The sequence below is a fragment of the Haliotis cracherodii genome, unplaced genomic scaffold, assembly GCF_022045235.1.
Source record: "Haliotis cracherodii isolate W230 unplaced genomic scaffold, xgHalCrac1.p SCAF_4, whole genome shotgun sequence".
In the NCBI taxonomy this organism is placed as follows: domain Eukaryota; kingdom Metazoa; phylum Mollusca; class Gastropoda; order Lepetellida; family Haliotidae; genus Haliotis; species Haliotis cracherodii.
Window position 1 is genome coordinate 56,146,953 of NW_027266297.1, and position 23,005 is coordinate 56,169,957.

The 23,005-nt window shown below is 38.9% G+C and overlaps 1 protein-coding gene across 1 annotated transcript; it reads left to right on the forward strand.

Annotated features, from left to right (window-relative positions):
• Positions 1-1,708: 1,708 nt before the first annotated feature.
• On the forward strand, positions 1,709-21,080 carry LOC139479808 (hydroxymethylglutaryl-CoA synthase 1-like). Its single transcript, XM_071262687.1, has 9 exons — positions 1,709-1,791; positions 6,826-7,293; positions 14,471-14,596; positions 15,251-15,415; positions 16,176-16,332; positions 17,358-17,528; positions 18,689-18,921; positions 19,516-19,670; positions 20,687-21,080. The coding sequence occupies exons 2-9, from the start codon at positions 6,849-6,851 to the stop codon at positions 20,744-20,746; spliced, it is 1,512 nt and encodes a 503-aa protein (XP_071118788.1). The 5' UTR covers positions 1,709-1,791; positions 6,826-6,848; the 3' UTR covers positions 20,747-21,080.
• Positions 21,081-23,005: the final 1,925 nt, after the last annotated feature.

Here is a 23,005-nt window from a genome sequence, read left to right on the forward strand (position 1 = left end):
GTCTTCGGCGTGACGAGCTAACGCTTTAACCACTAGGCTACCCGACCGCCCAGCAGCAGTAGTAGAAGTAGTGGTAGTAGTAGTAGTAGTTGTTTCAAACCGGAGAATATAAACATGTAATGTTAACCAATATTGATAAGAAGGAGGAGCGAATAAGGACTTCGTCGTTGACACCAGCTGACACATTAATTGCCACATAACTACCTGATTATACAAGATTCTAAAATACCATAACACAGTTATACGTTCCTTTGTCGTAACAGGATTGACGGTTCAAATCCTAGATTCACTCCGGGTAAACCTCTTGGTTTGTCAGCATCATACCCGCGCTCGTGGGTTTCAATAAAGAGGTAAAGCCTCATCTGCGATCCGCATCACTTTGGGATTTCCTCCTACGTTACCTGAAATACGTTTAAGCGAGAATAAACCCAACTGACTTACACGGAGTTCTACGTTCACGACTCTGGTTCAAAGTCCACCCAGTGTCCGCTCTGCCCTGGTAACCTTGAGACCTTGCCGTGGTGTGACGTATCAGGCCATTTCACTGCAGTTTGCTGGGCGTTTTCACAAACATGTTGATCCAGCAACGTAAATCCTAAAAAGGCACAATGTACCTGTTCCTTTGTTTAATGTTGTTTTAAAGTTTCTGTTATTGGTTTTATTTATTTTGTTTTACCCTATTTTATTATTATTTTTGTATTATTGTGTTATTCTTGCTTTACCTGTGCTGAAAGCTTTGATTAAATTAATATCTGCTGGGGCTAGGACGGGTAACTCGAGTACCTGAGTCGGGTGGGTAGTGAGCATAGGACCCGGGCACCCACGGGACTACCCGGACCCGTGGTTAGTCACGTGACATATTGTTCAATGACAAAATATATAGGGAACTCCACGATTACATAATAAGTCAATAATGTTCACATTTCCTTCTGACTATGTACCCATTCCTTCTGACCTTTATAAATGGAATAAAGATAAAACTTCAATTCAGTCAACTTTAGTGTATGCATGACCAGATGGTTTAACACCTATACCTAATAATGCCTAGGCTTCGGTCAAACTATTCCCAATGGGACATTTTGTACCCAACTCTTGAGACCTATAGCAGGTACCCGGGTAGGGTCGGGTAATAGGGGGTCGGGTACCCTGGTAGTGAATTTGGAGTGGTTCCAGACCTAATATCTACTTATATATATATATATGTGTTTCTTCTCATTCTGTATTGAAATTGTGTTGTTATATAGTTGGAAATAATCTTACACATCATAGCAGTTGACGTATATTTGATTTTAGACACTTGCGTCAGTTATTCATCATCGTTGCTGCATTTGACTTGCGTTCAAGCTATCTAATTTTAGATACTGTTAACATCTTTTTTTAGAACCTGCCGTAATCAACAATATAAATGTATACACCACGGCACGCCCACTTTTCGATTCAATAACAAGTCGTTAAATAAGCGAAGGGATTATCTACCGTAAGTTTTTCTACAGATATGTTTATCTGGACTAAGGAGACCTGATTTCGTACGACCGCTTCTATTTGTGTTATTTGGTTTGTCGATCGGATGAGGCCATGGTGTGAGGGTCTCTACGGGAACAATGTGGTCCCATGTTATCTTTCGTCAGGTGCTTTTGAAAGCGCCGTTTTGATTGGTCTAGGATTCTCATGCTGCGGAGTGAACACTTCCGCTTTGTGACGCATGGAGTTTGTGAATGTTGTTAATAGCAGACAGCTTTTGTGGGGAGTCCAATCGGTGTTGGTAAGCCGTGAAGGTTAAACGAGTAACAGGTAAGGTGGTCGTATATTCAGGATCTTAAAACATATTATGGGTGATGTACATGTCACAGTATATGTTTCGAATGTCTTTTTTGTAGCAAGCGATTGGGACGAAATTAGAAATCAGCTGAAACGAGTGTTCAGCTAGGTTTTTTAATATTTATTTGAAAGATGCTGTCAACTCGGCAGTGTTTAAACACAACAATCACGTAGTCTGGATATATATATTTGGTTGATTCCTGAAAATTCAATCGAGTCAAGCATGTGATCGTGATGTAATATTAGACTACATGTTGGCTGTTTTCATGTTTGTACTTAGTCATGTCATACATCAAGCACGCATGCAGTTTCCGAGTCATGTGGTGGGATTCGAAACAAGAACCTTTTGATCGTAGTTCGGACGCATTGTCCACATGACCAAAGATCGAGCCTACGTCTTCAGCAAATCGACTAGGTAAGGATGTCATCTGTGGGACTCCACGCCCTGACACATACTCCCCCGTCAACAGAAGACACGTTCAGGGTCTCGTTCCTCAAAGCGATCTTAGCGTTACGATGATCGTAAGCCTATGTTAAAGTATTGGACTTACGTTTACCATAGCGCTAAGATTGCTTTGAGAAACGGGGCCCTGGTCGCACAGTAGAGTATTGAGCCGCACAATAGAGTACTGAAACTTTGTTTTGCTCAATTTTGATATGAACATATGATAGTCAACTTCATTTTTCATGCCAATCACAGACTTTGATTTGATTTGAACCACCGACCTTCTGATCTGAGGTTCGACGCCTTGTTCACGAAACCAAAGAGGTTAACCCTGTACGTCATGCTTAATCATATATATAAACATAACATATACTAAGATATGTTACTTCAGATGTCTGACAATGAATGTATTCATAGTATTGTTCACTTAGGACTGAAACAAGACAATACAGTAAAGCTCTATAAGTCACTATATGTCATGATCATTGAGAAAAACAGATGGTTATATTACACAGGTTTGATGTGTAACCACTGGTAAAAACAAAAAACAGAAGCTGATTGTATTACTGAACTGGACCTGTAATTTTGGACTATGCATTATACATTTTATGTCCAAAAATGTTGAACAATAAGAGAACTACTTGATGTACTTCAAATATATTCTTAATGATTTCTGAAATGATCATTAATGAAGTATAAGATGTACTGTTTATCGCATCATTGAATTTAATATGTGACTGATGAGTAGATCCAGCCTATATTATCCTATATTAATCAAAATCACCCTACGTGTCCACTATGCATGGCAGGTTAAACCATTAACCATGTACATTTGACAGTGCATTGTTTAGGGGTAGGTTTATTGTATCAAGTTTCAAGGTTACCACAAATACATAAAATTCTGTGTGTTGTGGTAATGTTTAGCCGAGTAACTCTAGATGGCTTTGTCTTGACAATTGGCCCTCTGTCATGGCTCATAACAAGCCGACAAAATTAGAACCTAGTGGTTGAAGGGCAAGTTCACACGGAAATGAACCTTTTTTTCTTGTACTTTTTCCACATTAAAAGTGTTAACATAGAAGTGTCATAGACAAAAATATAAAAACATCATATTTAATTAACATATGTTTTGCACTAAAACGATTTATATTTTTCACATTTACCAAGTGTTCTATTTCCATAACAAAAACACCATGGCTTATGTCCCTTGCAATATGACGTCATTGGTGCCAATTGATAAACATTATGACGTCATCATGCTTTGTTAGAGCCGCTTCACGTGGTGTAGGTACAGTTTTGTGATTCTAGCATCTCAGATGCCAGCCAGAATTGTGTTATGCTGAGTCACCACTGCGCCGGAGTGTGTCGTAGACCATGTTGTTTTATCGCAAACTGGTCCTTGATATCTTTTGCGTTGAGAATAGACAGGGACCCAGTTGAATTGGCACCAATTACGTCATAATCTAAGGGGGATAACTCAGGCCTATTTCGCTCGTAAAACGAAGGCCTCATAACGGCATATCAATTTCACACTATTGTGAGCTTCCTACTTTCACTGTGAAAAAAAATGAGTGTATATTTTCAAACACAGATACTAACTAATTCTAAAATTGCGTTTTGTTTAGAAAAAGCAAGAAAGTGATTTTTGCGTGTACACTTCCCCTTTAAAGTGTTCACTGGTCATGCCGAAGACTCACATTCGAATCCCCGCATATTGGGTACAGAGCCATGAGCATGTGAAGCCTATTTCTAGAGTCTTCTCCGTGATACTTCTGGAATATTGCTGAGATCTGAGTAAAACATACTGGCTCACTATTTTTGGAACGCTGTATATGGCTTCGTCAGTTATCGATATGTATTGTGATGCTTAATTTGACTCGGTTTTGAGTGAAATTCTCCATGTTCCATGTTGCCCGGCTGACTGAAGGTTGTTGCAAGTAAACAGCATGACTGGTTCATTCAGGCTGATTCTAATATTATCATGCAATCAGATTTAGCATTGGGTTGGTAATTGACAGGAAGGTAGCTTGTGGCAGAGGTGTTGTCAGGCCTTGTTATTTTAAAATTTGTAAATAATACCTTTTTGAAAATCGATTCAGAATTAGGTACATGAGTCAATACTAAGGTAGGCATGTAGGGTATCATATCAGCATTTGTAGTTGCCCACAAAACTAGGGGTCCAGAGGACTCCCAACTACTAATTTCAAGGGTCCTTACGGGAAATATGAAGGTCCTGTAAAGTAATGAAATGGTGTAGTGTACTGTACTGTAAGACTTTATACTTACTTTCATTACAGGAACTTTATATTTCTTGTCAAGAATTTGGTATTATGAATATTATTGTGCGTCCTTCGGTTCGGAATATATATTTATTCTGCATCCATTCTATACATTTATGCATACTGGATGCACATTTCTGAACTGCATAAAAACCCTGCATAATATTTGATGTATATTTGCAATGCATTGATACATAAGAGAATACTTGACAAGCCACTTTGTTGTACTGCAGGGTTTCAGCAAGGCAACTGGAAACTAATATTCTTTTCTTTTTCTTATCTTCCTATCATTATTACCTTAATTGGCTCAAGTGTACAAAATATGTTTTTGTTGATTATCAAGTAAATTATTTGGTGATGGTATGAATATGAGACTGATTAACATAACAAATGCAAACTTTTCCTTTATCACTAAAATATCACTACATATTATGCATAAGAACAAAATAAGGTTTTAAACAATATTATACAGAAAGAGAGAGAGAAAGAGTGAGAGAGTGAGTTGGGTTTAACACCGCTTTTAACAGTATTCCAGTAATATCAGGCCATGTCAGCTTAATGTGGGAGGAAAGCCCGAAGTGATGCAGGTCTCAGACGTTTACCGCTTCAGTGAAACCCACGAGCATGGGTATGGTGCTGACAAACCTAGAAACATAATCGTGGCGAACCGGGATTCGACCCACAATCATAGATTTCCGGCGAATCGCGGCGCCTTAGACGAATTGGCCACTCATGCCTCCGAGAGAGAATTAGAGAGAGACCCATGAAGATGAAGATCCGGCTTTGAAAAGATCTTCAGCAACCCAGGCTTGTCGTAAGAAGTAAATGACGGTATCGGGTGGTCAGGCTTGCTGTCTTGGTTGATGCACGCCATCGTATCTCAATTGTGTGGATCGATGCTCATGATATCAATCACTAGATTGTCGGGCCCAGACTCGATTACATACAGACCACCATCATATAGCTGGAATATTGTGGAGTGCGGCGTAAAACAACAAACAAACGTATGTTTTAAACCTATATTTTGTTTTTAACATGCTGGTTCAAATTGTATAAGCTCAAAGAATGCACCTGACTAGAATCCTTTTGGTTTAAGGATTCTGGGATTGAGTTCTACTTTTTGAACTAACGCTGAACACTTTGGTGAGCATTCATTATTTAATGTGAGTGAGTGAGTGTGTGTGGTTTAACGCCGCTTTAAACAGTATTAATGTGGGAGGAAATCCTGAAATGATGCAGGTCTCAGATGTTCCACTTTGGTGAAACCCTCAAGGAGTATGGTGCTGACAAACCTAGAAACATATTCGGGGGGGAACTGGAATTCAAACCTACAATCATAGGTTTCTGGCGTGCCCAAGGGACACAAATCTGCACAGCGAATGGCGGTGCCTTAGACGACTGGGCCACCCATGCGCCCCATTATTAAATGTGACTATTGCAGGAATAAATTAAAAGCTTCATGCTGTGACTATTGCAGGAATAAATTAAAAGCTTCATGCTGTGCCCATGCAATTAACACAAATTAATATTGATGTGGACTGAGCATGTCTCAGGTGGAAGTTTGAATTTCCTAGAAACCTGAGCTTCTGGCATACAACTCATAGGTAGACATCTTTGGTCATATCTGTTATGACAGCTATTGTTTTAGTTTTGTATTGTATTTCATTTAGAACATGTCCAATAGGGAGAAAAGGAATTTTATACTTAAATGTACCAAATTACATTTAAGTGTTGTTGAACTAACCCAGCAATATTAGAATATTAGACTTTTATACAAAATTTTAGGCAAGATATTAGTTCCCTAATTTGCCTGTCAAGTGTACTTAGTTAGAAATTCTAGATGAATCTGTGTAGTGATGTACAGACTCTGATTAAAGAGATTGTGGGGTGCAGTACTGAAGAAAAATATCCAAAACCACAAGCAGGGTTAGAAATTAGCACTAGTCCTGTACTCCTTGCCAAACTGCCCAATAGTTAAGGTATCATAAGGACTGGTAGAAATTTGCAATTTGTGTGGTTTTGCTAAAGGTTATCATCATAAAGACTAGTGGACTAGTAGTGTTAGTTTCTACGCTGCCATAAGACATTAAATATATGTAGTCGACGACAATGAACTATGTGTATTTACCAATACTTAATTATATTTCTGTGAAAAATGTCTTTGTAACAAGATGCTACTGAGAGGGTGGGAGTTTTAGAGTCGAAAACAAATGTCTATTGTGTTCTGGAACCCCAAAGAATTCAATGCTTCTCATGTCTACAAGTTTTCCATTCTGTTTTCAGTGGATAACCACAACCTAATCAAAATGCCTGGCCCAACAGCGACCGAGAACAAGGGATGGCCACAGGATGTCGGCATCATTGCAATGGAGGTGTATTTCCCCTCTGAGTATGTCGACCAGACGGAGCTGGAGAAATTTGATGGTGTCTCTGAGGGAAAGTACACCATCGGACTCGGACAATCCAAAATGGGCTTTTGTTCTGATAGAGAAGATATCAACTCTCTGTGTTTAACTGTGGTGCAGACATTGATGGAGAGGAATCAGATTGCCTACAGTGAAATAGGAAGGCTGGAGGTGGGCACAGAGACACTTATAGACAAATCCAAGAGTGTGAAGACTGTGTTGATGCAGCTGTTTGAGGACAGCGGCAACTCCAACGTTGAAGGCATCGACACAACAAATGCATGTTATGGAGGAACCAATGCACTGTTTAATGCCCTCAACTGGATTGAATCAAGTTCATGGGATGGTGAGTTTTTACTTGTCACAATACGGGGATCTGGGATTCAAACCATGATCATGTGTTTCTGGCGTGTCTAATGGATGCCATTCTGCACAATTTGGGACACCTTAATGTCTGGGCCACCCATGCCTCTATATTATTTTAGAGCAGTGGGGTAGCCTAGTGGTTAAGGTGTTGACTTGTCACGCTGAAGACTTGGGTTTGATTTCCAACATGGATACAATGTGTTACACCTATTCCTGGTGTTCCCTTCCATGGTGATATATTGGTTCTCCTATACCTAACTTAGATTTTAGAACTGAGAACAAATTTGTTCTTGCAGATTAATCAATACTTTCTGAACAGACAAAATGATAGGGATCCGTCATACAATCACAGCCGTCATTAAATTTCCCATGTTAGACACGTGAAGAGCCAGGGTAGAATAGCTCTTCAGCAACCCATGCTTGCCGTAAAAGGCGACTATGCTTTTCGTAACGGGATCGGGTGGTCAGACTCGCTGACTTTGTTGATGCATGTCATCGATCCCAATTGTGTGGATCGATGCTCATGATATCAATCACTGGATTGTCTGGTCCAGACTCGATTATTTACAGACCGCCGTCATATAGCTGGAATATTGCTGAGTGCGGAGTTAAACAACAAACCAACCAACCCTGTTTGTCCAGGTTATCTGCTCCCATGCATAATTCTCACTGTCTTAAGTCACTTAAATAAAATCGTAAAAAAAAATGTTTTCTAAGTGAGTGAGTGAGTGAGTTTGGTTTTACGCTGCCTTTTGCTATATGCCAGTAATATCAGGGCGGGGAACACAAGAAATGGGCTTAACACATCGTGACCAAGTGGGGAATCGAACCTGGGCCTTTGCATGACAAGCGAACGCTTTCACCACTATGCTTCCCCACAGCCCGTTTTCTATGTGTGCACTTAGGCACTGGAACTTATTTTAATCCTACTTGTGGCACCCTGCCTTCTATCCCAGGCATAGCTTTTCAAGCAATATAACAGAATCAGCATGGTAATATGACACTGGCAGATTTACATGATATGATGACAGATATCTATCAGTGAGGTCACAGTGAATTAGGGTGTGTGTGTGTGTGTGGGGGGGGGGGTCTCATATCAGCTGATCAATGGACAGGGAGATCAGCCCCTAGAGGCCCTGGACTAGGTCACAGGTCACAGGTCAGTCAGATATGAATTGTCACAGGGTCATTGACCTGGGGTACATAATAGTTAATACTGTGCCAGTATGTCATAACACTAGAGCTATTTCTGGACCATTTACTTGTTATACAGGAGGCTCATATGGGGGAAAGTGTTGATGTGAGATCAGTTACCTCAAAACACCTTGTAAAATAACAGTTGCAACTACAATAGAAACAAAGACATCTTTCACCCCAACAGATAATATGTAATTTCATGTTGCAAGTAGGTTATTTATATCATTACCCATAGTCTTGTTTTCTGAGAACAGGTGGATTTCCTTCTATCAATTTCTCCTGTATCCATGCCCCTATGGGTCACATATCTCAATAGGTTCTCCTTCTGAACATGTTGACTGTTTGCCTTTTCAAGAACTACAGGAGAGTTGAGCTGTTTAAGCAATTTTTTGTTTGCTTTTTCTGCATGTATAACAACTGGGCTGTAGTGGAGCTAGGCATTAGGACTTCAAGGTTTTGTTCCCAGGAAGAGCTACTGTATTCATGCTTCCAAATGTTAAGAATTCTGTTCAGACCTAACAAACCAACAAACATAATCAGGTTGAACCACAATTCAGAACACACAATCAAAGATTTCTGGCATGCCTCAGGGATGCAACTCGTCATCACCCTCACCCCCTTCACAGACCGGTCTCAATTATAATCAGTCTCAATCTCAGTCTTAATCTCAGCCTCAGTCTAAGTCTGCTAAACAGAAGCAAGTGTTGGGGTTTTGTTGGGTTTGAAAAGGCAAATTGATTGATTTGTGATTGATAATTTATAACAGTAGAGAAACTGTTCACCTACTTTTGAGTAATGTTTCTCAGATTTCGGACCAGAACAAGGTTTGGAGCATGTCGAAAGAGCCAACTTAGGAGGATCAGGTTGTGGCAATGTTTCATTTCGCTGACTTTTCCTGGCCCAGATTTGATTATTTGCCATTGTCACATAGCTGGAATATTGATGCACAAAACAATATTCCCTCACTCACAACAAATACTCCTTCAAAAAGGTGACACAACACACTGTGCAGAGTTACATCCCTTGGCCAGACTAGGATATGCTGTTCAACAGTTCAAATCCCTTATTTACCCCAGTTTTAATGCTTGGTCTGTGAAACACCTTATCATCGAAATAATTAACTTCTTTGAACTTCACCCTCTTAGACTTGTTAACATGTTAAGCTTAACTGTGGAAATAGTCTTTCATATATCAGGCTGTTGTTCCTGAATTATCAGTGTTGCTATGCAATAACAAGCAAATGTAACCATGGAATGGTTAGCAAATTATTCATGTACATTTTTTAAACCTTTCACTGCATGCTGATGAGCCTGTATATAACCTGAGTATGTTCAGCTATAGAAATTGCCACTTGTCCCATAGTCCTTGACTAACCCGCCAATAGTTTAGGTATCATGATTGAGAAAGAGAATTTATGGATGTCAACGTCTTTATTATGAGAACACAACGTTCATTCACCTGATGAAGGAGTAAGTATATACTCCGAAATGTTGTGTTCCTCATAATAAAGAAGTTGACATCCATAAATTCTCTTCCTTATGTGTATCACTTTTAAATGCCTTTCAAAGACTTGAGTTTAGGTATCATAAGGACAAGTAGAAATTTGGCATTTTTAAGGGTTTTGTTACAATTGGACTCCTCATCATAAGGCCTCCTTTCTATTGGGATGTACACCAAGTCCCTGTCACTGCCATAGCTTTGTTTTGAGTGTGGTTTGAATGAGAAGATGATGAAACTAGACATCCTGTAAATTTACGCTTGATCTTTTATGATAGAACAAACAACAACCTGTTCGCCCCGATTATGTTTCTGGGTTTGTCAGCACCATACATGCGCTCGTGGATTTCACTGAGGCCCCTCCTTGTTGAAAATGGTGTTAAACAAAACTCACTCACTCACTCACTCACTCACTCACTCACTCACTCATAAAATCATGTTTTTCAAACCTCTACCCACATGACTTATGCCAATAAGCATGTTGATAATCAATCTCATTAGAAGCAGAACGTTTATTCCGATGTGATACCTTTCTGCGTGAAGATCTGAGGACACCTCCATTGACAAGCATTCCTAATTTCTGTATCTCAAAAACAAACATAATTGGTCAGTTCTTAATGTGAAAAATATAAAACAGTGCTATTATATTTTTGTGATCATTTTATACATCCTGTTGCTTCTGGGTGCTGTGCCATCTACACCCAAGAAGACTTGGTTGATCGTTGCAGACAATATCGATCACTGGATTGTCTGGACCAGATGCGGTTGATTTCAGTAACATGGAACTGTTATGGATGAACAAGATCGTTCAAATGGCGTACTGGATTTTTTGGGGGAATTAGTCAGCAAAGAGCCGGAGTCAGAGGAGACTAATCACAATTTTATTTACAAGAACAATTAACAATGAGCAATTTACAATATCTTAGAATATAACTGAGGGTGCCACAGAGAGTCGGTACAACACTCTGGGCTGTGGGAGAGAGGTCTGCTTGGTAAGAGAGTCGAATCCCTTCTCTCAATCTCTCTGGACCAAGGCTTATATAGCCAAGGTCACCTGACATTTAGTAAGTAATAAATATAAATGTAAACAGTAAATCATCAGTGACATACTTGCACATCCTGTTCAGGATGGCAGACGGTCGATGTACACAAAAATGGGGATTAACAAATATGATTAGCATCTAATAAATAACAGCAATTAAGTGTTTCAAGGCATATAGAATTCATGGCTCCAGGGTAATGAGCCTTTGCAATTAAATGTTCTTCAGACAATGGGTGTCGTAAATCAGTCGCCATGACAGCAGAATTAAGAAAGAAAATGTTTTCTGTTGTGGTTTTCTTTTGCAAAGATCAAAATTCTGATTTAAGGTTGTAAAAAAATGGAGCCAAATGTAGAAAGCAGACATCTGATTAGCATGATTTGATTGGAGGGTCAAAGTTCACTGACGGTTGACGAGATGCAACCTTCTATGTGGATGTCCTCTGAGCATCACGTAGAGGGATATCATCTGTCGGATCTGATTTTAATGAAATTGGTTTGATAGTTCATTAATGACAATGAAGGTATTGAATGTGTTGATAACTTTTTTAATATGATGACTCAAGTATTATGAAGTCGGACAACACTTGTCACCATTGCCATTGTGAAAAAACAGCTCATGTTTCATCAGCCAGCATCCGTACCTGGAAGGAAATATATTGCAATATTTGAATCAGTTAATTGCTGTAATTGGGTATCCCTTCACTCTGTGTGCAACATCTGGAGTAACATGTACATCAGTTGGCCTGGACTGTTGTGTAGTTGATGAGGCTTCCTGAGTGTGATGGAGATGCTGGTGTATGTGTAACCTACATGCTGAATTTTTTAGCATCCTATTCATTTTACATACAATTTATGATCACGTTTGATTGATATTTGTACGATGTTATGGAAGGTTGAGTTTGGCGACTAGCCATTTTTATCTATGTCATGCTCAGTTGGTTAAACTGATTGACTGTTAGGCCATCTTGAATCAATTATTATAGATGTAGAAACGGGCTCTGTTCATCCATCCATACTTCTGTCCGTCCGTCACGTTTCGTTTCCGGAGCATAACTCAGAAATCGTTCAATATTTTTTCATAGAACCTTGCAGGTTTGTTAGGTACATGCTGAACTGGTGCCTTTTGCTATTTAGAATTTTTTATTTTTTACGTTTCCATGGCAACAAGATGGACTAAAGTTCTGTGAGGGTAGGGTTTGTTTCCGGAGCATAACTCATAAAGCGTTCAATATTTTTTCATCAAACTTTGCAGGTGTGTCAGGTACATGCTGAGCTGGTGCCTTTTGCTATTTAGAAATTTTAGAAATTTTTATTTTTTATGTTTCCGTGGCAACAAGATCGACTTAGGTTCCAAACTCTTCTTTTTATTACAATTTCCATGACAAGTTCCACCTCGGTTAAAAAAGATTAGTGTTTGTTTAGATTTAATTATGTCATAAATTCTGCAACAGGGGCGGGGGATATAGCCACGTTAGTGGCAAACTCTTGTTAGATTTTATCCCTGCCCTCCCACACATCATTTTGTTGTACTCAAAGACGAAGTAAATCACTATCTGATATTAATAATGAAGTAAGTATTTGTGATGAGCTATAATCCATTCGTTGATACTTGCTCAATATATGAACGCCATTATTACCCAGGTCATTGGATCAGTGTGATCAGGGCTAGGACGAGTCCATATTTACTACCCAGGTACACACACCCTTTTTACCTGACCCTACCCGGGTACCCGCTGTAGGTCTCGAGTTAGGTACAAAATGTCCGAGTAGGATTTTTTACCATAGCCCTGGAAAAACGTATTAAGATACATGTATTAAACAATCATGCATACACTGAAGTTGACTTACCGTATTCGATGTAATAAGCGCCCCGCTCTAATAAGTGCCCACGGCGATATTTGCTAATATATTGGCTAGTGAACAATCTCAAATAGGACCCCTTTTGATTGATCAATGTAGACAAGACTTATTTACTCATGTATAATATGCACTAATGTGTTATATGCACCCTTAATTATGGGCAATTAAATCCTGGAAAAATATATATGTCGTATATAAACATTTGAGGCTGTCAGCATAAACCACGAAATCTACAATCTTTCAACTCTGATTTTTTTCAACAAAATTATATTCTAATAAGAGCCCTCTATTTCTAAAATGAGAGCGCCCTGGGCGCTTATTACGTTTAATATAGTAAGTTATATTTTTATTCAACCTTATGAAAAGTCAGAACGAAGGGGTGTATAGTCGGAAAGAAATGCGAACATTAGTGACTTGTAGTGTAACCACAGAGTTCTAGATTATTTTTGTCATTAAACAATATATCACGTGACTAACCACGGGTCCAGGTAGTCCTGTGGGTACCCAGGTCCTACTCAGTACCCACCCGACAAGGTACCTGAGTTACCCGCCCCAGCCCTACTCTGCGCTTTGCACAGGACCATGTGTTTTCTCCCAAGTTAACTTGGTGAAATACACCATATACCTGTATGTAGTCCTAACGACATCCATGCCTTGCACAATGGACCTTTAAAGAAAAATATAAACGAGAGATTATTATTTATATGCCATGATATACCGTAGCTGGAATATTTATAACTGCAACATACAACAAACGAAAAACAATTCATGCACAATATGAGATATATATTCAAATATAAAATATTAGCAAAATTCTGGAAGACTAGGCACTAAACATTTAAAGTAACACATAGTCTATGAAAACATTTCTTTCAAATAATTGTAATTTTCTTTTTCACAAGAAACTGTACTCTTCTGCTGTTTTTGGAATGAAGATATTTAGACTTACTTTAGTTTGCTCTAGACTTGCCAAAGTTCTTTGTAACAATTAGGGCTGCAACGAATACACAATGAGGCGAATACGATTTGTATCATGAATATAGGGTAATGAATACGAATATTAATTCATGAATACAAGTCAGAAGCTGATGTATTATTTGTTATATTCAGTGAAGCAATAACAACATAAATTATTTGACATGGTTTGTTAATGATTAATATATTATACATTTATATAATGCACTTACACAGGTTCTAGTATCTGCTCAAATGTGACAATGACTAGTGACCACAATACTGTCAAAGTAAATAGTATTAGTGTGTTGTCTTTTGAAGAAATCTATGCATATAATATGTTCTAATGGATATTTTTATGTAAATGCACATGCTTGCATATACATAAATATTCGATTCTAGTGTCAACGAATAACGAAATCAATTCATGAATGGATACGGTTCGATTCACCGAATATGCGACTGAATTGTAACAGCCCTAGTAACAATGTATATATATAAATTCCACAGTCATGGCACAGGACTACTAAACATTTAACCTTTTGCAATAAGTTTGTATGTGTTGTCATGGTTACTGCATAACTTGATATCAATGTCCTGTTTGCAGGTCGCTATGCGCTGGTGGTTGCGGGAGATATTGCTGTGTATGCATCAGGCAGTGCCAGGTGTACTGGTGGCGCCGGCGCCATTGCCATGCTGCTCGGACCAAATGCCCCACTTGTCTTTGACAGAGGTAAGACGGTCAGATCTTTTCTTGTAACATGTAGCAGTGAATAACAGTTGATGTTTAAGATATAGTGTATGGTTTGAGAAAACATTGCCTGTTTTCACCTAGATGATCTTTGGTGGTCTTTGAGTGTACATTCATTATGTATTTCAAGAATATATGTTATTGATAGGACATTTCAAATTAAGTCTCTATCTTTTTTACTTGGGTCTTCTGGACCCGTAAAGACCCGGGTAGAATAGGTCTTCGGCAACCCATGTTGTTGACTTGGTTGATGCATGTCATCGTATATCAATTTCGTGGACAGATGCTCATGATATCAATCAATGGATTGTCTGGTCCAGACTCGATTATTTACAGACCACCCTCATATAGCTGGAATATTGCTGAGTGTGGCGTTAAACAACAAACAAACAAACAAACTTGGTCTTCTGACATTATCTTTTTAAGCCAGGAGGGATAGCATTTTCGAAAATCATTTGGTAGGTTTTCAACTAAACAAATGAAATGACAGAAATATTGTTACCTTCATAAAACCTTCCCTCACAATATTCATCCCAATATCCCGCCTCCACATCCGCCTCCACATCTCTCCGCCCACCGCCAAGTCACTCATTCACTCAACCAACCAAATCATTTTGCATCTTGTGTCTGATGCAGGCGTCCGTGGCACACACATGCAGCACGTGTACGACTTCTACAAGCCGGACATGGCCTCCGAGTACCCCACCGTGGATGGCAAGCTCTCCATCCAGTGCTACCTCCATGCTCTAGACAAGTGCTACGAGGTCTACAGCGCCAAGGCACAAGCCAAAGGAATCAAAGGTGACACGAATAGACAAGTAACATACATTCATATATTGAAAGTTGGGTAAATCACTGACAGATGTGATCAGATACAACAATGACATGCAGTTTGTTGGTAGATTAAAAACGTGTATTATATTATTACCGTATTCGACGTAATAAGCGCCAAGCTCTAATAAACACCCACAGCGCTAATATATTGGCTAGTGAAAATCCCAATTAGCACTCCTTCTGATCGATCAATGTACACAAGACTTATCTATTCTCGTATGATACGCACTCCTGTGTTATATGCATTCTTAATTATGGGCAGTTAAATTCTGGAAAAATGTATCTGTCGCATATAAACATTTCAGTGTGTCAGCATAAACCACAAAATTTATCTTTCAACTCTCTTTTTTCCACCAAAATAATATTCTAATAACAGCCCCCTATTTCTAATTTTGAGAGAGCCCTGGGCGCTTATTACGTCGAATACGGTATGCCAGTATTAATGATGTATATCAAAAAGGATAATTTTAGAGGTTTTTGGGGAAGCATTTGTAATATTTGAACGTACTGAAATCTTTGACCCAACCTGATTTTTATAATTTGATTATTTTTATTCCAATTTGTCAAAGATTTCAGCAACTTTAAAATTTGAGTTTCCAATGAGCAAAACAGGCCCTTATCCTACCCCACAAAACTGAATAATGTAAAGCAAAAGCTATTCTCTACATTTGTCTCAATGAGTAATATGTATCATATTATTATAATTAAATCTTCTTTTCACTTTCAGTTGGTCCAAACACACTGGATGTAGCAGATGCATTTCTTTTCCATTCTCCATATTGTAAATTAGTTCAGAAATCATTAGCTAGGCTAATGCTGAACGACTTTCTCCGAGACCCGAGCCCAGACTTCAAGGAAAAGTATGCCGGTCTTGAGGACTTCAGGTGGGTGTGACAAGCATGGGGTCAACATTTCACCTGCTAGGTTGTACACATGTGATACACATCAACTCACAAGGACAGAAGGTCAGAAGTGAACTTTTGTCTGTCCATCATCAGTGGTTATCAGTAACATCTTTGCATCAATGGCGCTGTAGTAGGTCCATCAGTGCTGATGCCTGAATTTGTTTAATGGTTTTCATTCTTTTGAAGCAATCTTCTATATTGCCAAGTGTATGCAGAATTATTTTGAAATGTTATCAATGTCACAGGTTTGTGCCCACCTGTATAAATTTTTGTAATTCTGTTTCCAAAAGTAGCAAGAAACCTCTGAGTTTTAGAATTGGAAAGATAATGTAATCACAGTGAAGTGAGTGTTAATGATTCTGTGTACACTGTAGCCCTGTGCGGATGCTTTGTCATAAGAGGCGACGAAACGGATCCGGTTGTTGATTGCACATAATCGTATCACAGTTGCATGAGTTGATACTCATGGTGTCAATCACTGGATTGTCTGGTCCAGACTCGATTATGTACAGATCGCCATCATATAGCTGGAATATTGCTGAGTGCGGCGTTAAACAACAAACAAACAGACCACTGTCAAACAACTGGAAAATTACTGAATGCGGCATTAATAATATTACAAAATATGGTCAAATTTAAGTTCACTGAAAACACTATCTCAGCTATCTTGTGTTTCTAGGTAGTTGATACAATTCCTTTAACCTGTTCACCCTTTGTTACCATATTGCTTGCTAAGATTCTCATATTTATGACGTGTCATCTTGCTGGCTCATTCATGGACAAAGGGAGATAATCTGACCAATACTTTAGAAGTTATCTCCCCTTGATCATATTATCTTGTTTGGAAGGATTATTGTGTAAACAATTTTAGCAATGTATATCATAATTGCCATATGGTTTGGTAACCATATATCTATTCATACGTAATATAGAGTATACATTATGACAATTTTTTGTGTGTTTTGTAATAAATCATTATTTCTAAATTTATGTTACTTTTTCAGGGAAATAAAACTAGAATCAACATATTTTGACAAGCAAGTTGAAAGTGCCTTTGTTAAAGCAAGCAAATCCACCTTTGAGAAGAAAACAAAGCCATCATTACTGATCTCCAACCAAGTGGGGAATATGTACACCCCCTCCCTGTATGGAGGCCTCGCTTCACTCATCAGCAGGTACGTCCAGTCTCTGGTGTCATGACCTGCAAATCCCTGCACAGAGTTGTCCCCCTTGGGCGTGTCAGGAAGCTGTGGTTGTGGTTTCGAATCCTGTTTCTTTGTAGTTATATGTCTAGGTGTATCAGCATGATATCCATGCTTGTGAGTTCCACCAAAGTGAATAAAGTCCAAGACTTACATAACTTCAGGATTTCCTCCCACTCTAAGCTGACATGCTGTGATGTTACTGAAATACTGTTTGAAGCAGTTTTAAAACAACTTTACTCACTCTGGTATTGTTACAAGGTTTTGTTTGTTTGTTGTTTAACACCAGCTGGTGAACAAAAAAAACTTTTGTTAGCCAGGTAACATGGAAAAGAGAAATTCATGCAAAAAACTGGGCAAAAAAAACAAACAACAGGAACATGTATTATTATGTGAGGTTGTTGTTCCTTGAGGAATCATTGTGTATCAAAACAGAATGGGGTGTTTCATGTACTGTGTCATTGAGTTCAGTATCTCTACACCGGAGCATCAGTTTATAATTTTATCCTTCATGGCTTGATTTAGTTCTATAAAACATGCATAAGTGCAACTTACTATTAAAAAATCCCACCTAATATTTAGGGCTACATACACCAAGTGCATGTAAAAAAAATAAAATTTGTGTCTGAATACCCTCACTTGTCAACACATATTTGAACACACTTAATACCTCTAAATGTTATTAGTCATACTACATCACTAATCCCTGTGTTATGTGTAATTTCCAATGCTTTCGGAGGCTTGTTGTCATCAATCAGTGGGTACTTCAAGATTATGTGCACGTTTCTATTACGTTTTGCAGCAATGTGTCGCTATTTACAGACTGGCCTATGTTTTAACTTTGATAAATTTATGGGATCAGGGTTAAATCGAGCCCTGTCCTTGATATACAGTAGATACATATGCAGTAAGATGATTGGTTCTGGCAATATCAACTTGTATCTACCTGAAAACATGTGATGTCTCTTTAGGCAAGTGGCTTTTGTTAAATGAATGCCTCATTTCACCCAACAGAGAATGGGTACCCTGCTGGAAGCGATGGTAATGTAAATGCATCACCTTCTAGTTTTCAGTTTCGGTAGCACATTGATTTTACAAACTGGATATTGATTTCCACAATCATTCATTTCCAGTCGGACATTGGAGGAACTTGCAGGGAAGCGTGTGATCCTGTTTTCCTATGGGTCCGGCCTGGCTGCTACCATGTTCTCCTTGAAGGCCACAGATGATATCTCCCCATCTTCACAGCTGCGCAGAGTCGTGGCCAGTCTCAGCAACCTGAAGCAGCGCCTGGACCTCAGGACAAAGGTGGATCCCGAGAAGTTTGACGAGACCATGAAGCTCCGACAGGAGACGCATCATCTCGGTATGACACAGCCAATTAATGTTGAATTGCTTGTATTCAAATCCACAACCCAATATATGAAAAGCAACAGCTTAACGACAAGTACATTACCCAATTTAGCCTTATCAGATTGTGTACCTGTATTTCTTTGCGTAGCCTCATTCCATAGCAACCTTAACACTACGACTATCGTAACTCTCGTATTCTAATATAGACTTACGACAGTTGTAGCGCTGAGATTGCTTTGTGGCCCTTGGTTATTGTGTAGTGAATGATTGAGTTGGTTTCATCCCAGTGTGGCAGTTTAATGTGGATGGAAATTCAAAGTGAAGCAGGCTGTAGATAATTAACTCTTTTATGAATTCATGTAAATGAGTTATGAATGTCTTAGCGCTAAGATTGCTTTATGGAACATGGCCTTGGGCTTTAGCAATGTCTTTTCTTCATATTGGCTTGATATATTTAATCAGGGATTCAAATCAAATTGTTTCCCAGTAATTCTCCACCCTGTTAACTTTGGCAATGGGTTTTGTTGAAGGTGTTCGAAAATGGCAATATTTATCAGATATAAAATCATGTTCTGTTGAAATGAAAACAAGATCATTGAATTTTCAGCCCCATACAACCCAATAGGCAATGTTGAGGTGTTGTACCCAGGAACCTGGTATGTGACAGAGATCGACGGCATGCACCGGCGAAAATATGATCGTAAACCAGCTGACGACGAGAGCCTGATCGTACCAACACCAGTACAGAACTCTGTTAGTGAAGTGAGTTACTGATGTTCATATGTTGTATTCATTGTTGCTGGGAATATAGTTACCAGGTACTCAACATGCCTAACAATGCTGAGCAATGCTGAACACTGCTTCACAATGCTCCACAATGCTTGAAACTGCTCAACAATGCTTCACAACACTCAACAATGCTTCACAATGCTCATCAATGCTGAACAATGCTCCACAATGCTTCACAATCCTTCACAAAGCTCAAAATTGCTCAACAATGCTTAGCAATGCAAGCAATGCTTAGATTATGCCGTTCAGTTTTTAAAACCCAAGGATTATGTAGAATCTCAATTTTACTTTCATTGTGACATGGTGCTTGTTGTGTTTCATACAAAACCCCTATATTTCAAACTATCCCTAAAAAATTTCAGCAATTTGAACCTGAACACTTTTGCTAAAGATAAACCTTTAATTGTGCAATCTGTATCTTTGACTGATGGAAAAGGTTAAGGGGACATATAGAAACAAAGCAGATGTCTGTTGCTGCAAGAAGTGGACATGTTTCATGAAGAGACACGAAAGGCACCAAGAGTAATGCTAGTATATAGTGTGCCACGAAATTCTCAACAGATCAGAACAGCTTTGGGCAAACAGTTGCTTCACATTACATATATTCCCATATTCATTCCTTCAGTGAACCTTTCAAAAAGAACCGCCTCCATCAGTTAGGAATTGTTGGCTTATTTTTCAACTCTGCATGAAGATGGACATTAGACTCGTGAAGATCCGGGGTAGACTAGGAACCATACTTGCTGTAAAAGGGGACTAACGGTATCAGGTGGTCAGGCTTGCTGACTTGGTTGATGCATGTCAGCGTATCCCATTTACCTGGATCGGTGCTCATGATGTCACTCACTGGATTGTCTGGTCCAGACTTGATTATTTACAGACCGCCGTCATATAGCTGGAATATTGCTGATAGAGGCGTTAAACAACAAACAAACAAACATACTTATCTCCCCTTGACCATGCTGTTACTTTTATGTTTTTCTTTTCAGGTTAAGAAATCCAAGATTGAAACTCCAGCACAGAACACAACAGCGGTCAATTCAAGCTGAGAACTGTGTTCCTTAGATTCAGTATTAGTTATTTAAGTGTAAATAATGCTCACTACCGAGTTGTACATTGCTGTTATGGTGCTTGACTACGAAACAATTGCTGTGTCCAACATATGGTCTGTTACACTGTATATAGAAATTATCTAGATCTGTTGATATTTGGCAGTCTTATGATATTAATTGAACGTATTGCCCCTTTAAACTTAAAACTGTAGTATGTGGTAAATTGATGTCAACATAAATCTCTTTTACTCTCTCTGAAGCAGAAGTTCAGATATTAGATGGGGCGGTCGGGTAGCCTAGTGGTTAATGCGTTCGCTCGTCATACTGAAGGCCCGGGTTCGATACAATGGTACAAAGGGGTTCGATACAATGGTACAAAGTGTGAAACCCATTTCTGGTGTACCCCGCCATGATATTGCTGGAATATTGCTAAAAGCAGCGTAAAACCATACTCACTCACTCAATCAGATATTAGATTTGCTAAAATAGTTTTTGGGATATTTCATTGGATATCTTTTTTTTTGTTTTATTCAAAATATAGATGCTTTTGGCATGATAGACAGTACTAATGTCATCAATATTGGAGCAAGGAATGGAGTTGTATGTTGTTATGTAAAATGTTCTTCAGGGTTTTTCCACATGACAGTTTAGTACCCGGTTTTTGAAGTTATTATGAAAGTTATGTTCGTTTTTACAATTTTTCAATGTAGCACTGAAATTGGCAAAGTTGCCCCTGTTCACAATCAAGTAGATGATTTGATCAAATTTTTACTCACAGCTTACAATAATCACAAAACATCCAGCTATACTGATTGTTTATACAAGGTGTTTACTGCAGCATTGTTTAAAATTGTTTAATCTGTAACTTTATATTGTTTATTTATATGTTAGCTTTGTGTATTAGACTGAGTAGTTGACTGTTGGTTTTAAAACAACTGGTAAAGTAGACATGCATCTGCTGGTTGTAGACATTGCAGGAAAATTCTTAAAATTATTTTGATACAAAGTGCCAACGGATAGGTAAACGAATAGGGCTGGGACGATACACCAACTGTGCGATCCGATACGTATCATGATACCTTGCTCACGATCCGATATGTATCACGATACTTGCATGTGCACTTTTCTGTGATTTCGTTAGCCATGTTTATCATAGACAGGATGGCCAAATACCTGGCACACTAATGACTTACAGTTGGCAGTGTCAAGTATGGCCCAAACGTTTTCAGTACTCATTTTCACTAGTAATTAGTGTTTGGTGTAACATTTATTGGAGAATATATTTAAGGTAAGAATCAATACTTTTTACTTTATGTGCGATTGTGATTGATACTTGTATCAAGAAGTAAAAAAATCGCGATCCACCAATGCATCGCTGTATCGTCCTACTACAACCGGATATGGCTTCTCTACCAACTGTATGACTCACTGGCTGGCGATGTACTCTGGCATCTGTGTCATCAGTCACAGCAACCCTAGGGCGTAACTTTAGCTCTGTATTCACTCTTGACTAGATCCTCATCAAGCACTTATCAACTCCACTCCCCTGCAAAAAGTTGGTCAACATTTGTCATTCTTGTCTTCCATGTTCTTTCACTTTAGCTGGAGATAAGTGCTGACAAACAAATGCTTGTAGGTTTTTGTTCCATTAATGAAAAGTCGCAAATCGCGGCCTCAGGTTGCTGTAGGTGACATAGATGCCACACAAGCTCCCATGCCGGCCAGGCTGCAGCTGTATAGCTGCATACTATTGGTAGAGACTGACTGCATGGTGTTCTGTGTTCAATAGACAATATGAATTTCTGCTCTCAGGGCTCTTGATATTACATTGTATTTAGCCACCAGTGGAATGTCTGTCTGTAATTTCTTTTTGGATTAAATCACCATTGGTTATCTGGGGCATAAGAGATCCCCATGCTTGTAATGAGAGCAACTGGAAATTAGTATTGGGTGGTTATAATACATGACCTGGGTCCCGTTCCACAAGGCGATCGTAACACAACGACAGTCGTAAGTCTATGATAAAGTATGGGAGTGACGATAACCTTAGCGCTTTGACAGCTTTGTGGAACGGACCCCTGGCTGATTGTGTGTATGCTGAATGTATGGAGGGTTCTTTGCCTTGATGCAAATATTTGCAAGCCTCTATATTGCCAACTGTGGCATAAAACAACACTTATTCTGTTTGGGTGACCTTCATATATGAAAACACTTTGACAATTTCTTAATTGTCAAAGAATTAAGAACATTTTAGAC

Bases quoted from the DNA above. Each gene is read 5' to 3' on its own strand.
- LOC139479808 (XM_071262687.1), top strand. From the start codon at position 6,849: ATGCCTGGCCCAACAGCGACCGAGAACAAGGGATGGCCACAGGATGTC. The intron at 7,294-14,470 runs GTGAGTTTTTAC...TCCTGTTTGCAG, and splicing joins TGAATCAAGTTCATGGGATG to GTCGCTATGCGCTGGTGGTT. The intron at 18,922-19,515 runs GTATGACACAGC...TTGAATTTTCAG, and splicing joins ACAGGAGACGCATCATCTCG to CCCCATACAACCCAATAGGC.